The 17,126-nt window shown below is 38.4% G+C and overlaps 1 protein-coding gene across 27 annotated transcripts in view; it reads right to left on the reverse strand.

Annotated features, from left to right (window-relative positions):
• Positions 1–17,126, reverse strand: part of NEB (nebulin) — a 257,274-nt gene that overhangs the window by 149,242 nt on the left and 90,906 nt on the right. For all 27 annotated transcript variants that reach the window (XM_089659448.1, XM_089659440.1, XM_089659316.1 and 24 more), the window contains 4 exons: positions 16,206–16,412; positions 15,098–15,202; positions 3,930–4,037; positions 1,476–1,787 (listed from right to left, as the gene is read on the reverse strand). In XM_089659448.1, coding sequence (XP_089515574.1) covers positions 1,476–1,787; positions 3,930–4,037; positions 15,098–15,202; positions 16,206–16,412 — 732 coding nt within the window. The remainder of the gene's footprint in view (positions 1–1,475; positions 1,788–3,929; positions 4,038–15,097; positions 15,203–16,205; positions 16,413–17,126) is intronic.

Here is a 17,126-nt window from a genome sequence, read left to right on the forward strand (position 1 = left end):
AGGTTGTTATCAGTGTTCACACTGATGAGTTTTTCTGTTACTTCCTGTCAGGTTAAAGGGTGTTAGAGGGACAATGGACGGTCTATCCAATGGAAGAAGGAAGAACTCTTTTTTCAGGTAAATGGTTAGAGCCTTTGTGGGTTTGTTATTCCTGTCTGTACTTTTCTGTCCTTGTAAAATGTCTAATTTCCAGCACTGATGTCAAGGGGTGAGGAACTGAATGAAAATCTCTTCAAAATCTCCCACAGAGCAAGCAATAAAATCAGATAGAAGTTCTAGCCCTTCCCTTCTTATTTCAAAATAAAAAGGTAGGCTAGAGTTCTTTATTTCCTTTCAACATTCCTCATTACTGAAAATGGATTTCCAAGAAACAGTGAAGTGTCTTTCTAAATCCTATCTCCAAATAAATATTTTAGATAGGATGTGGTATTGTTAATATCCCTGTCTGTCTCTCAAATGGGGATATTCACCCTTTCAAAATTTTGGATTTTCCTCTACGGACAGTACTCAATTGTTCCTTTACTTTAGAAAAATCTAAAATGTCACAATTGTCATTGGAAGGCAAAGATGATGTAAATCATCAAATGGTCATACTTTATCTCTGGACAACTATCTAACGGGATTTTTCTCACTTTGGATAAATGTCCTCCTATTCCTGTTGTGTCTCTAGGACAGGGAGTATGGGTAAATCTCCTCAACACCACATAGACAGAAAAACCTCACAGGAGTTATAAGCCTTGTATACTGTTTCCAATGCAAAGCAAAGTATAGGCTTTAGAAACACTTTACATTACTTATAAACCAGTAGTAGTAAAGCAAAAATATAGTTGAATATATTTATGCAGCAAATATAGAACCGACAAAGGCTAAAAAGAAGGAAATTTGTCCTGATTACATTTATTTTTCTAGATTAATTTTCTTTACTAAATAAATATTTTGTAAATGTGTGCTTTTTAGTAATGTGCAAAATTTGTCTGATATTTAGTCTGCACAAGGTTTATAATCGTGCCCATGTCCAACATAAAGCTGTTTCAAGCATATTTGTTCCCATAAACACACCAATGGCTGCTGTGCTGTGAGATCTTTGTAGTAGAAAATAACATGGGGCAGCACAGTGGCTAAATGGTTAGCACTTCCACCTGGCAGTACTAGGTTCGTTGGTTTGAATCCCAACCACAGCACCATGAAGTCTGCATGTTCTCCCTGTGCCTGCGTGGGTTTCATCTGGGTACTCTAATTTCCTCCCACACTCCAAAGACATGCTGGTAGGTTAATTGGCTCATGTCTAAAATTGGCCCTAGTATGTGTATGTATGAATGTAAGTTAAGGACCTTAGATTGTACGCTCCTTGAGGGTTAGGGACTGATGTGAATGTACAATATATATACAGTATGTAAATCACTGTTTAAATTGACAGCGCTATATACGTATCTGAAATAAATAAATAACATTCTCTAATGGACTCAGGAACTTACATCACTCTGGATCTGGTTCATGTTCTTGGCAAGTTTGATGTGCATGGCATCTGGCAGCAGGATGTAGTTGTGGATAAGTTTCTTGTAATTGGTGTTTGAAGCAACATTCTGGGCTTCCTTTGCGGCCATGACGCTGAACATGGTGACCGGTGTGTGATATTTTGTTTTGGTCTTCTCATACTCTTTCTTGTACTCACGGTCGCTCTGCATCTTGGCTACATTCATGAAATGCACCAGTTTGGGGTCATCATGAAGGTTGCGGAATCCCACCATCTTTCCTCTAGATGTTTCATATGCTTTCTTGTATTTATACTGTGAATTAAAAATAAATTGCGTGTTTGAAAACTGTAACATAATGTGGAATATAAGGGAAAAAATGCTATCAGGAAAGCTTTTTATTACAGAAAAGACGTATGTCTGTTCTGGAAACACAAGTTCTAACCTTCCTGTTAGCAAATTTCCAAAGATTACACCCTGAGGTGAGCATGCCTCCATACTGAATGAATTAACCCTTTGCAAGAGTTATGACAACCCAGCTGGCCAATCAAGATGGGTGGAGATGTCCAATCCGAAAGAAAGTTGGGCAAATATGTCAGAGGCAGCAATGAGATCACAGATGTCACAGCGCTGGAGGGTAGGTAAGAACTGCTGATTTACTTCCTCTTTAATATGGCTAAATAAGCAGATTGGGCAGTTTAGCACTTCTGCACCTTAATCACAGGCAGTATGCTCCACGATGATTTTCCCATGCCTGTGTGGATGGTATACATGTCATTTCTTGCTGTGCTGAATGTGATTGTGAATTATTTAAAACCAAGGTTAGGTTTTTATTGTTTCTGTTGTCCCTGTTGTGGAGATTCACCCTCTCTATAGGGTTGATTTACAAAAGGCAAATAGGCTGTTAACTCTGCAAGGGAATTTTCACTTTGCAGTATAATTTTTCCTTAGTTTAGTTAATGTGTTGAAGCTCTACAGACTTCTATCATCCAGTCATGTGCAGTCAAAAATATTTTTTCATTTTCCTTGAACATTATTGAGTATTCTTTGCAAAGTGTATTTTCGTCACATTCACTAAGCAAATAGTAATTGCAAAAAGCAATTCTTTGTAAAGTTAAAATTCCCTTACAGAATGAATAGCTATTTGCTTTTAGCAAATCATACCCTATAGGTTCTGTTTGAACATTGTCACACACAGGAACAAAAAATGATGGGAAATCCAAATTTTTACAGTTTCCACCAAAACAAATGGGGACATCTGTTTCAATGGCTACAATCTAACATATTTTCCTCACTTTTGAGAGATTTCTTTTACTTTCTCGGCAAGAACAGATGGGAAGAAATGGCAAGCAGTGAAGGAAATCTTTCTAAATAGACACAGACATAAACCCTGACAAGAATGCTATTACCTAAAACGTTTTTGCTTTAGATGAACTTTAGCTTTTTTGCTGGGATGGATAAATAAAGCGTAATGGAGCAGAAATAATTTTCTTTACTGTAGGAAATGCAACTCCAGACTCCCTTAGGTGCTTATTAGTCAAATGATTGCTAATGATTAAAGAGGATGATTAGTCATTCTGATCCCTGATTTCTCCTTCAGTACATATCATGTGCCTAGGCCTTCACTCATTCTGCCAACTCTAAAGAGGAACCTAAATCAGCATTTGCTTCAGGAAGGGCTAATATTGTGGCATTTTTGTTTTTCTTTTCATGTCCTTTCTAGCAAGACTGGTAATATATGAATATGTCAAAATTTGAGAATAGATTCACTTTAGCTAAAAATTGCAAGTAATGTCTGTATTAATTAAAATAAAGTTACGCAAGGATTTGGTCTTGATTTCAAGCACAATCCTTCACTAGGCCACAGGGTGGTAGTCTTTTACTGCAAAGAAAGACATTTATTTTTTTTGAAGCGGTAATTATAATAAAAAAGGAATTAACTGGTAAGCTACTCACACAAATAATTGTGCATACAGAAAATACAGGACCTCCTGTTTTGTGGTGTGGTGTAGCTATATGAAGATGCGCTGGGATTTATTTTCCAAAACTGTATGGTGCAAAACCAGGTGCAGCTCTGAAACCAATCAGCTTCCAGGTTTTATTGTCAAAGCTTAAATGAACAAGCTGAAGTTAGAAACTGATTGTCTACAATGTACAGCTGCACCAGATACTGAGTGCACCAGTTTTAGTAAATCTTCACAGTGATTCACACTGAAGAGACATTGCTTTGGCCAGAAAGTAAAACAAACACTTATCAGATCATAATCCATGTCACAGTGTCATTGCTATCTCCAGTTTTAGTGGTATGGTTGTTGGTAATTGGTTATGGCATTGCATCATGCCATTGTGATGTAACCAACAGCATACAAACTAGAAATGCATAGTCCAGCTACATTGGTACTATTTTTGAAGACCTTAAGAATAATAAACTCTGCATTTAACCAAAGAAAAACTTACATCACTAGCAATGTCTCTGGAGGCTCTTGCAGCGCGGATGGCGATGGCATCAGCTTTGAGGTCATAGCCTTTTTTCTTAGACTCCTCCATAGCTTGTCTGTATTTTTTCTAAAAATGTAAATGTAAAAAACATTACACAATGAGAAAATAATAATTTGCAAATTCAACACAGCATATGAACATATATCAACACTGGCATACTAGATGAAATACAAAGCAAAAATAGAAAAGTTAATTGGTGGTAAAAAAACAACACAAAAACTGAGCATTTCTTGGTTTGGTTTTTCAAAAGATAAGAAACATAACTTTCAGATGTTTCACTTTTACAGAGTTATTTAAAAGCTCTTCCACCTTCATATATTATGTCTATCCTGCTGAAATAGTTCTGTATGGGAACATACTGTACATCTCTCAAGACAAAACATACTAAAGATAAATAGCTATAGATAACTGTATACTAACACATATGTGTAAAAAAAACAGGCAATGGTGATAGCTCTCTAAGAAGGGAATTCTGCTCATTTTGGGGAGATTTCCTCTAATTTCCTGTTGCATCCCCAAGACAGGTAATGAAGATAAATCTCTCCAGAAACACACAGACAGCAAAAATAACTTTGAAAAGCTCACAACATTCTTCCTTATGCTTTTCAAAACTTAAAATATAATGTTTTGTCTATGCATACACTTACGCCTCATTAACACTGGCACTAGCTTTTCTAGACACAGAAGTGGTCTGGGTAAGACAAACAACCTTTATATTTCCCAGATCACTTTTTCCTTTGTTTAGACAGTCCTGCTTTAAAGCAGATTTAGGCACGTTGGGGTACATTTACCATCGTTTAGAGTTTCTATTTGGATCTGGATGAAAGAACTCTATTTTCCTCAAACACAGCTAAAATGGCCACACTTAAAGAGAAATTTCTTTTTTTTTTAAATTCAGCAGCTACACAGACTCCAGCTGCTGACTTTAAAAATCAGGAACTGAAACCCAGAGCTGTCTACCTTCAGCCAGTTCTTCTTACCTCTGCAGGTCCTCGGCACAACCATCTTGGATATGGGAGCCAAATGTGGCATCCTAAGGAACAACAGCTGACTCCACACTGCGATTATGAAAGTGGTAGTGGGTACCTAAACTTTCATAACTGCTCCCTCCAAAAAAAACTGTAACTCGGTTAAAGGCTGGAGGGAGTGAGTGAACCAGCAGGACTTCACTTTTGGGGTGAAGTTTGGCTTTAAATGCGTATAACAATGGAAAATTATTACATGCATTTATATACATTTAAAAATGCCCTCTAAATGCATGTAAACACAATGCAAATGACAGTGTGAATGCAGCACTAAAGCCCCACTTTTTTTACTACTTCATTGTACTCTCATGATACCATGGCATTCTTAGGAAGAATAGGTGAGAACTGTTCAGTATTGCCAGGAGTGTATTTACCGCAAGGCAAACAAGACATTTGTCTTGGGCAGCATTCTTCAGGGGGCGGCACTGCCCACTAGAAAAAGGGACACACATGGCAGGTGACAGAGGATGGGGACCAGGTGAGGCACTGCCTTAGCTCTGCCATGGGATCCAAGATAGGCTGTGGGTGGCTGGAGGGTGTAGGTAGAGGCCGACTCTGGTTCCCAAAAAAGGACGACACTGGGCTTTCCTGACCCTGTCTCCGGGGGGCTGCTTTCATTCTGGAGGTGGTGCTGGAGGAAAGTTTCTCTCTCCTATCTTTCCTCGCTCTCTTTTTTAGATTGTGTGGGGGGGCACCTGAGTTCACTGCTGCCCCTAAGGCAGCAAAAAAACAAAATACACCACACAGTATCGCCTAACTCACCTGGCAAAATATGTATTGCGTAGCTGGGTGGTGCAATGAAAAATGCTTCTGCTGGTATATTCTGCAAACATGGCCAGCACTTCCTGACAATCTCCATTTTATAACCCCTTATTAAAGCAGCATAAATGGTGATGCTAAAGCCATAACAGGATCTGTACTTTCATATTTAATTTGTACAATACATGGCTTCAATCATAAGTGTGGATCCTGTTATACTTCAGTTATCAACATTATACAGAATAAAGCTAATCTGTTCTTTGCCGATCCAAGGCAAAGCCACCTGTCCACTTTATCGGCAGCCCTAGCAGATGGACATGCTTGTTTTCCTTTCTCTCTCCTGCCTTCCATTTGTCTAGAAGTCATAACTTTGAGCTTACACAAGGTTGAGGACTCTCTCCCCACCCTCATGTGATAGCTCAGAGTATCTCACTGGCCAATCATCAAACACCCCTGGCATGTGGGAGGAATGAGAGTGAGTCATATGATACCAATATTTGGAAAAAAATGCTATGTTTATTCATTTCCGATGGCTGAAAGCAGTGTCTGGGCACCAAAGGTGAGTTAAGCATAATCAACTGATAAGGCTGGCTTTAATAGAAAATTGTTGTTTATACTGCATGAAACCATAGAAATACAGAAAGGAGTGCCAGATCGAAACCAGATAAAAGGGTCAAAGATAATTTTAATTGTTGGTAATGCTTATCCTGCATGAGCAGACAATATGAGTACTGATCACAACCAAAGTACTGAATGATGCTTATTTTTACAAAATATCTGTTGCTTTTACATACCTTCATGAGAATTATACCTCAGACAAGCAAAAGCTACCTTAATACATATGTAGATTCCAAGTAATATATTTAAAATTCCTACTTTGATCACATTTCTAAGTAATGGTCACTTTTAAGTCAGACCTAGAATTATACTTTTATCTCTTTTTCTGCTCAGTAATTTAGCAAACCCAGAAGATTTTTTTTTCACTCTGATGTTCATTATCCTTCTTTACAGCAAAGTTTGAGCCACTTTCAGCTGTCAGCTAATTATTATGTATGTTTTGTTCTTTGATGTTGATTTAGATACTACTGATAAAAGAGAATATTTTATGATATCAGAAATAAAACCTGCACATAATTCCCAGGCATCTGCTATAATGGATTTAAATTTCATGTTGATTTAATGTGAGCAGGAATTGGTACACTCTAATATGGCCAAGGAAGTTTGCATAATATGCAGAACGTTTACAGAAATAGAGAGAGAGAGAGAGAGAGAGAGAGAGAGAGAGAGAGAGAGAGAGAGAGAGAATGAGAATGAGAGTCTTGTTGCCTTATGCCATTAGCCATGAAATGTCCTAAAAGGCAAATCAGTAACCTGGAAATTGAGATATTTGCCAATGGGCCATTTCTGTTTAATGCCTAATTAATCTTCATTTTTATTCAGCTAGATACATTCCAGGTATATCAAAACAAAAGGTGCAAAGCCTTATGCTGGCCATCGATGGATCAAAATTCGGCCGGCTCAGCAGGGACCAGACGAATTTCGATCACTGTTTGGCTGTCCCTGTTGGAAAGTTGAAGAACATTTGTCCATCAGCGGCTGCGGCTGCAGATCAGTGTATTCTGACAGTGCCAGAATACAATTACCCAGTGTGGGGACTCCTCCATCCACCTCATTTATGTAGATGGAGAAATCAGTTTTTTTTCTTTTCTTTTTTTTTTAAGCCTACTAGCTAAAAAAAAACTACTAATTTATAGTCAGTTTTAGAATATGTTTTGTTAGAAAAAAGTAGCAGTAAAGGTGTAGAAAAGCCTGTCCTCTGCCAGCTTCATGCAGAGAAGGACCTTTGCTCTCTGTGCAGAGGTCCTGCAGAAACACCTCCTACTGCAAACAGCCAGCTTGATGCTATCTGCTAATTAACTCCAACTCTGACTCAACAGGGGGGGACCACTGCAGAGAGTCTAATGATTTCCCAAAAAGGACCAGGGTCCCACTCTGCATCAAGATGAAGAGGCTCTTCTACTCTAAAGAAAACAAAGTATATGATTTGAACACCTATTGTTTTGATGCAGTTAGAATGTATGAAACTGATTTAAGCCGAAGGTTCAGTTGGGCTTTAAGTTATACTTGGCCAGCCTGTTCACTGCTGGTGTGACAGCAAACTGGTAGATTATCAATCGTGGGATTAGATTTTAACTGGTTGCCGTCCAGCCGCAGTGTTTATACTGCGGCAGGGCGGCATCACTGTGCAGAATCACGTTTTTAAACGTCAATCTGCAAAACAGGTAGGGAACGCGCGAGGCGTGTGACCGCCCTACCCGCGCCGATCGTGGCCGCAGGTGTCAATCACCGGGTCCCGGCTGATCATTACCCGCCGGGTCCCAGCAATTACTGGCAATCACTGACAGGGAGCACGGCTGCAGTGTTTACACTGCAGCTCTGCTCACTGTCAGTTTCGAGCACACTGATCCTGAGAGAGGAGTTTAGCTCTCAGGATCAGTGTGTTTCTGTGAAGCACACCCCCCCGCCCCCCTAGTAAAACACTCCCCTCACACAGTTAACCCTTTCATTGCCTAAAAAAAGTTAACCCCTTCCTCCCCAGTGCCATTAGTACAGTTTCAGTGTTTTTGTTTTGCACTGATCACTGTATTGGTGTCAGTGGGGATATCAGTGACCCCAAGTCAGTTCCCCCCAGTGTCAGAATGTCCGCCACAGTCCCGCCATAAGTCGCTGATAGCCGCCATAAGTCGCTGATTGCCACCATAAGTTGCTGATCCCTACCCATTATTAGTATAAAAAAATTAAAAATCCAGTATCTATACCGCCATTTGTAAATGCTATAACTTTCACGTAAACCAATTAATTTACACGTATTGGGATTTTTTTTAGCAAAGACATGTCGCAGAATACATTTTGGCCAAAATTTATGACGAAATTTGATTTTTACATTTTTTTACTGGACATGATTTTTAGCAAAAAGTCCAAAATATAGTTTTTTTTCCTCAAAATTTTCAGCCTTTTTGTTATAGCGCAAAAAATTAAAAAACGCACAGGCGATCAAATACCACCGAAAGAAAGCTCAATTTGTGGGAAAAAAAGGACGTAAATTTAATTTGGGTGTAGTGTTGCATGATCGCGCAATTGTCAGTTAAAGTAACGCAGCGCCATAACACAAACCTCTTCTGTAACCGCTTCCTGACCACCCTACAGCAGAAATACTGCTACAGGGCGGCATGGGTGCACAAAATCACATATGTATATATTCGTGATTCGCGCTCCAGCGGTGTTCACACCCCTCCCAGATGGTGTCAGATTGCCTATCAGTACACCAGTCATCACATTTAACCCCTTGATTGCCAGGAACACGCTCATACACAATAAACCTCAATTGCTAGTATAGTGCCTGAATGGATCAATATCTTTGATCAGATCAGCACTATACCAGCGTTCACAATAGTATAGCGTCCCCAAAAATGCAGCATTAGCGGGATCAGCCCCGCCACCTGCCAGCACCTGCGTGTAGCCCCTACGCTTAACCCTCCCCCCCCCCTTTTCCCCCCCCCTTGTCCTGCAACCACAAAGAATTCGCACACAGGCCCTTAGAGCTCCTAGTATCCTTCCGGATGTGCTTGCAAATCCCAACTGACAGCCCACAAATTCTGCAGCACCCGTACTTCTCCCATTCACTGCCCAACCCGGAATTCAGGTAGAAATAGCAAATTTAACTACTCCCCTTGATGTTTGGAGCATTTTTTTCACAGAATATCTATATGCGTTGATTGTGGATCAAAGCAATTTATATGCACAACAATTTATCGCTGCCAACCCAAATTCAAACCTTGCCAGACCAGTCGCATGGAAACTCATTACGGTTTTCGAATTAAAATTTTTTTTGGGCCTAACCCTCAACATGGGCATTACTAAAAATAATTAATTGCAGTTGTATTGGTCCGTAGACCCGATTCATCATATGCCCGTGTTCTCTGCTGCCATGACCAGGCATAGATATGAGAGTATAATGTGTTTTATGCATTTCAACGACAATACACTCTGTCATCCTCGGGGTGACCCTGAATTTGATTGGCTCCACAAAATTCAGCCCCTCGCAAATCACCTTAACCAAAAATTTGCAGATGTCTATACTCCCCAGCAAAACATCTGAGTTGATGAGTCCCTCATTTATTTTTCTGGCCGCCTTGCATTCAAACATATTCTCCCCTGCAAGCGTGCCAGATATGGGGTCAAGATGTAGAAGACCTGTGAGAGGGCAACAGGCTATACTTATAAGTTTCGGATTTACGAGGGAAAAGATAGTCACGTGGAGCCCCCCGGATGCCCAGACTACATGGGGAGCAGTGGCAAGATAGTTTGGGATTTGGTGTCATCCTTTTTCCATATGGGGTACCACTTATACGTGGACAATTTTTATTCAAGCGTGCCACTATTTAGACATTTGTACAATCTTGGAACTGGTGCTTGTGGCAAGGTGGAACCTAATGTGTGCCCACCATTAGAAGTGGGTGGATGCAGGGTGGTATATTCTACTGGTGGGCATACCATACACTTTTTTTGGCAGAGATTTCTTCTCTTTTTTTCATTCAGTCCACAGGCTGCATACAAAAAAAAAGAACATAGCATATATACCCAACAAGGACCAGCAACGTACTGGTACATCACTGGACTTTGAATGGTTACACCAGGATGATGCCTACAGCTGCAGGCATCATCCTGGTATAATTTTTTTCAGCTGGCGATTAGCTTTCATGTAAAAGCAATCCTAGTGGCTAATTAATTGCAAGGATTGCTTTCACAAGCAGCAGGAGACAATCCCCCCCCCCCGCTGCCTTCTATGGCCTTCTCGGGCAGTCCCGAGCCATAGGGGGAACCTGAGAATGCAGCTGGTGTTTCTGCCAGCTGACAATAGAGCTGATTGGAGACCAGGGTGGTGCCAATCATCTCTACAGTCTAAGAATTCGGAAGCTACAAGCATTTCATCACTTCAGTTTCGCAGGATATAAACAGCGCCATTTGGAAAATGGGAAAGCATCTGATCACACCGATTTTGGTTTGATTAGATAATGTAAGGGCAGAGGAGATATCCAGAGTCTGATAGACCCCAGATTTCTCAAAAAAGAATATATGACAATGCCCATTGAAGTTATAGGGGATATTTGCATTAACTGTGATAGCATTAAAAGTGATAAAAAAAAATGTAAAGGTACAGTGTAAAAATAATTTAAAAAAATCAAAATAACTTAAATAAATAAATAAATAAATAAATAAAAAACTCGCCCTTCCCAAGCCTTGACCCTGTGGCGATATGTAAACAGCGGTTGCACCATGCATGTGAGGTATTGCCGTGAATGTCAGATCAAGGGCAGTAATTCTAACACTAGACCTCATCTGTAAATCTAAAATGGTAGCTTTTAAAGGCTTTTAAAGCATTGCCTATGGATATTAAAAATGTATGCAGTTTGTCGCCATTGCACGGGGCATGCTCAGTTTTAAAACATGTCATGTTTGGTATCTATTTACTCGGCATACCATTATCTTTTATACTTTACCAAATAATTGGCCAATATATTGTGTTTTTGTGCATTAAAAGTAAAAAAAGTGTATTTTTTTAAAATAATTTGCTTTTGAAAAATCGCAAGTACTATGTGCCATAAAAAAATTGTAGTACCCACCATTTTATTCACTAGGGTGTCTGCTTTAAAAAAAAATATATTGTTTGGGGGTTTAAATTAATTTCCTAGCAAAAAAGACTGATTTTTTTTCATGTGAACAAAAAGTGTCAGAAAAGGCTTGATCTTCAGGTAGTTAGAAGAGTGAATGATGTGTGGCATAAACTTCTAATGCTGGGCATAAAACACCCCCACCCCCCAAAATGACCCCTTTTTGGAAAGTAGACACCCCACACTATTTGCTGAGAGGCATGTTGAATCAATAGAAGAATTTATTTTTTTACCACGTTTTTGGAAAATGACAAAAAAAATAATTTATTTTACACAACATTGTCACTTAAATGATTTACTGCTCACACATGCTATAGGTATATGTGGAATTACTCCCCAAAATACATTCTGCTACTTCTTCCGAGTATGGGGGTACCACATGTGACAGACGTTTGGCAGTCTAGCCAAGTACAGGACCCCAAAATCCAATAAGCACCTTCAGGCTTTTAAAGGGCTTTATTTCCTCATTACTTTTCCAGACTACCTATCTTAGTTTTTGGAGGCCCTGAAATGCCAGAATAGCACCTAACCGCCCCAAATGACCCCTTTTTGGAAAGTAAACACCCCAAGGAATTTGATAAGAAGCATGGTAAGTATTTTGCAGATCTCATTTGTTGCCACAGGTTTTTGGAAAATGAAGAAAAAAAACAAAAACATATTTTTTCTATTCTTTTTTTATATTTCAAAACCTTGTGAGAAAAAATGAGATCTGCAAAATACTCACCATGCCTCTTTTTAAATTCCTTGGGGTGTCTACTTTCCAGAAAGGGGCCATTTGGGGGGGTTTGGTGCTATCCTGGCATGTCAGGGCCTTCAAAACTGTGATAGGTAGTGAGGAAGTGTAATGAGGAAGTCACACACCTTCAGGCTTTCAAAGTGGTCATTGGATTTCAGGCTCCTGTATGTGGCTAGGCTCCCAAAAAGTCTCACACATGTGGTATCCCCATACTCGGTAGAAGTAGCAGAATGTATTTTGGGGTGTAATTCCACATATACCCATGGCTTGCGTGAGAAATAAATCATTTAAATGACACCTTTGTGTACAAAAAAAAAATGTTTTTGGCATTTTCCAGAAACATGTGGAAAAAAAATGTATCTTTCATGGACTCAATATGCCTCTCAGCAGATAGCGTAGGGTGTCTACTTTCCGAAAAGGGGTCATTTTAGGGTGTTTGTACTATCCTGGTATGTTAGCATCTCAAGAAATGTGATGGGCAGTCAGAAAGTAAAAGCTGTGTAAATTCCATTATCTATCCCATAGTTTGTAGATGCTATAACTTTCACACAAAGAAATAAATATACACTTACTGGGTTTTTTTTTAACCAAAAACATGTAGCAGAATACATTTTGGCCTAAATTTGTGACGAAATGTTAGTTTTTTTGGATATTTTTAATGACCGTAATGAGAGAATATTGTTATTTTCGAAAAAAAAATTCTTCAAAATTTTTCTGTTTATAGCGCAAAAAATAAAAAGCACACAGGTGATCAAATACCACCAAAAGAAAGCTCTTTTGTGTGAAAAAGAGGGCATAAATTTCATTTATGTACCATATTGCATGACCGTGCAATTGTCCGTTAAACTAGCACAGCGCTGTATAGCAAAAAAATGGTGTAAGTTGCAGTATCTATACCATAGTTTGTAGACTCTAAAACTTTCACACAAAGCAATCAATATACACTTATTGGGATTTTTACCAAAAACATGGAGCAGAATACATTTTGGCCTAAATTTTTAACTAACTTTGAGTTTACTATATATTTTTTATAGCTGAAAGTAAAGAATATCGTTTTTCTTCAAAATTTTCGGTCTTTCTTTGTTTATAGCATGAAAAATAAAAAGCGCACAGGTGATCAAATACCACCCAAAGAAAGCTCTATTTGTATGAAAAAAAGCACGTAAATTTTGTTTGGGTGCAGCATTGCATGACCACGCAATTATCAGTTGAATTAGTGCAGCGCCGATTAGCAAAAAGAGGCCTGGTCAGGAAGGGGGGTAAATCCTCAGGAGGGCAAGTGGTTAAATAGATTTTGTCATATTTGTTTAATTTTCAGTTCTGTAGAATTTTAAAGGCAAACTCCAGACTAAATAAATGTCATCTAAATGCAAAAGGCATGTGTATTCTTACATGAAGCATTGTCTCCTTTGTGGATTTCTACCAAATATGTGCAATAATTCAGCATGAAACATCTCCTGCATTTAGACTCTGTGGGGCAGCTCCCCGTAATAAAGACCTGCCATTGCTGCTTTCTCTCCATGTTTACAGTGACTGGTCTTTTATTCACACACCTTCCTTCCAATCCTTCTCCTACTCACTACTCTGCTTTCTCTAGACTATGTGCAGCACAGTGAAGATGTTAAACCATAAAAATTATATATATACTTGTGAGCTACTATGGTAAATGGTGACTGTGATAATCAATTAATTACATAAAAAACACACATGTGGTTGGCTAGCACTCACACCAACTCTTAAAATGGTGTTTTGTGACTCAAAATAATTAAAACAATAGTGCCGCGCTCCCATATATATTACCTTATATACCTTGTGATACTGCTTCCAAAGTTATGAATTATATATATATGTCAGAAGTATAATATAAACCACATATTACACCCTATATTAATCAAATTATTACTGTGCTGATTATTCCCTGTGAGATCTGAAATTAATATCAGGGGATATCCCTTTGATGAAGTCACATGACCCGGTGACGCAACGCGTAGGTGAGGGGTTCTGACGTCACGACGTTGTCTCGGATAAGCACGGCGAGTATAGCAGACACAGCAGGCTATGCTCTCACTATTTCAGCTCATTGTAAATTGCACAAATGTGAGTGGTACATTGATCAGCAATAAATTACAAATTTAAAAAGGATAAGGCACTATGGTTTCTGTTTTCTCTTATGATACTCATCTGTGACACATTGGAGAGAGGTTACTAAAGGAGAAAGGAGACCCCCTGGAGGGGAAAAGGGAGATATCCATCCATCCATTCCTTTACACAGAAGACCAATTGATTGGAGAGACCCCAGGTGGAATAATACCTAACTACAACTACCCATATAATTATTTGGATAAATCTTACACAGGAGGAATGTGGTTTCATCAGTCCTACGAGGACAAAAAGTGATTTTTGCTTATATTCTAAGGCAAAACATAAGGTGAGCGCATAATAAGACCACACTGCACTTGGATTTTGGAGTGGAATTTCTTTTTGGAATTGAATTGGAAGAGGACCTTGTGTTTATTTATATATTGACTTTGGTTCACTGATATTAATTTCAGATCTCACAGGGGATAATCAGCACAGTAATAATTTGATTAATATAGGGTGTAATATGTGTTATATATTATACTTCTGATATACATATAATTCATAACTTTGGAAACAGTATCACAAGATATATAAGGTAATTTATATGGGAGCGCGGCACTATTGTTTTAATACAGTGAAGATGTTACCATTCTTTTACAAGATAATATTTAGGTTTGCAAAGCCGCTTGGTGTAAACAATATACATTTATATGTTTTGTGGCAACTGAGAAATATATTTATATTAAAGATTTTATGCACCAAAGTAATCATACTTGGGAAATATAGACATACCTCGCTAATATTGAAAGCATTGGCTTTAGCCAAAAGCACATCCGGAGTATCTGGCATGACATGGATGGTCCTCTTGTCTTTCTCCCAGGCTTGCTTGTACAGATTCTATAAAGCAAAAAACAAATGTTATTTCAATATATAAACATACCACCCCAATCCTTAGAAAACGGTAGTATTTTGGAACTTCTGTCACAAAGAATAGTGGTGTGTATATATATATATATATATATATATATATATATATATATATATTTACATATACACCACTATATATATATATTTACACTATATAGTTAATAATGAACCGTGTATTATTATAATGCACAGTTAAAAAATTTTTATAAAAAGTATACATTAAGCCAATTATTGTCAACTTATGAGGTAAAGGGGGCCTCAGCTGTGGCCCCTGGAAGTACCAAAGGGCCACTTAATATATTTAGTATATGTAATGCTACAGAAGAGTGTCAGAGACTGCAGACATACTGGGGTAGATGGTCAGAGACTGTAGACATGCTACAGGTGTTGTTGTGGCGACATTATTATTATAATTATGCTGCAGGGAACAGTCAGAGACCACAGGGAAGAAAGCAATGATAGGGACACACCAATAGTCTTTCTGAGTCAAAAATACAAGTCCTTTAAATCATATGCAGGATGATATAGAACAAACACCCAATGTGTTTTGAGGGTTACTCTGTATTTAAAAACAGTATCATCTGCTTGTATGAGTTCTGGGGGTCAAGTTAAGTAAGACTGCTACAGATCACTGCCATTCTATCCCCTTTGAAAATCAATGCTCCCACTACAAAGGACCACATTAAATCCTTAGACTGGCTGGGAAACAGGGCATGAAGCCATAAGTTAACATGATAAAATCCTTACATTTTGAGTATATTTGTGAAGACCCTGATGTCTTAAATATTGTACTAACCACACATTTTTAAAACTTGATAATTAATTGAATCACCAATACAATGGGGCCCTTATGATGTGCTTTTATTATTGGGTATATCCTTATTTTTCATAACATTGTTATGATTCATGAACATTATGACTGAGCATTAGTATCCTGTTAGAATATAGCTCCAAAGCAATAAATAACACTTACCTGGTTGATAATCTGAGCATTGCTTTTGGCCAGTACCATCTCCATGGAGTCAGGTATACTGGTAAACTTGAGTGTGTCTGGGTGTTGGCGGTAGGTCTTCTCACTGATGATCGACATAGCTTTCTTGTTTTTCTCAGCTTCCTGAGATCCATAGGGTACCCATCCAACGCCTCTCATGCACTCATTGTAGTCTGATTTGTAAACATTCTGGTAGCAGACAGGCACATATGTCAGTATTCTACATATAGCCATCAAAATCATGCCTACAAAAAATTCAGTTTATTATCCCCAGGAAAAGCTGGATTACAGAAAAAAACTGCCAGAGAGCCAAAAAATTTGAATTACTCTATTAAATAAAAAGCTCACAACATGAAAACCCACCTGAATATACAACATTTAAGCTAAATGGCTTAACTTTTGGAGACAAATCTGCACTATTGATTATTTTAGGTTAAGGGTTTCAGAAAATTGTTGGCAGTGTTCTATAATGGACAGGAAGATAATTCTGTGCATGTTTTCCTTTATTCTAATTTTTGCTCACAAAATACTTTAAGAGATGAATGTAAACAAAAATATTTCCGTGTACTTGCAGAGTGAGGCTGTACAATTATTTCCACACTGCAGCTGATTAACTTCCAAAGGACAGCAGAGGGTTATTTAAAGCCTCAACCCTAATAACAGATTTGTGGTGTGAGACAATGGGACTATTTAGTGAGACTTCCTGTCACCAGGATAACCCCTTTAATAAGAATATGCTGAAACTCTTATTTATTCTCTATCAGTGTCAATATTAGATCTGTTAAACTAACATACATATGTATATTATGCTTTAATAGGGGCATTTCAAATGCAAGACATTCTAAGCAGCCAAAGAGTAATGCCACAATATGACAATGTGAATGAAACATCAAATACAGTAGG

This window comes from Staurois parvus, unplaced genomic scaffold, assembly GCF_062004578.1.
Source record: "Staurois parvus isolate SC_StPar_1 unplaced genomic scaffold, SC_StPar_1.0 ptg000031l, whole genome shotgun sequence".
Lineage (NCBI taxonomy): Eukaryota > Metazoa > Chordata > Amphibia > Anura > Ranidae > Staurois > Staurois parvus.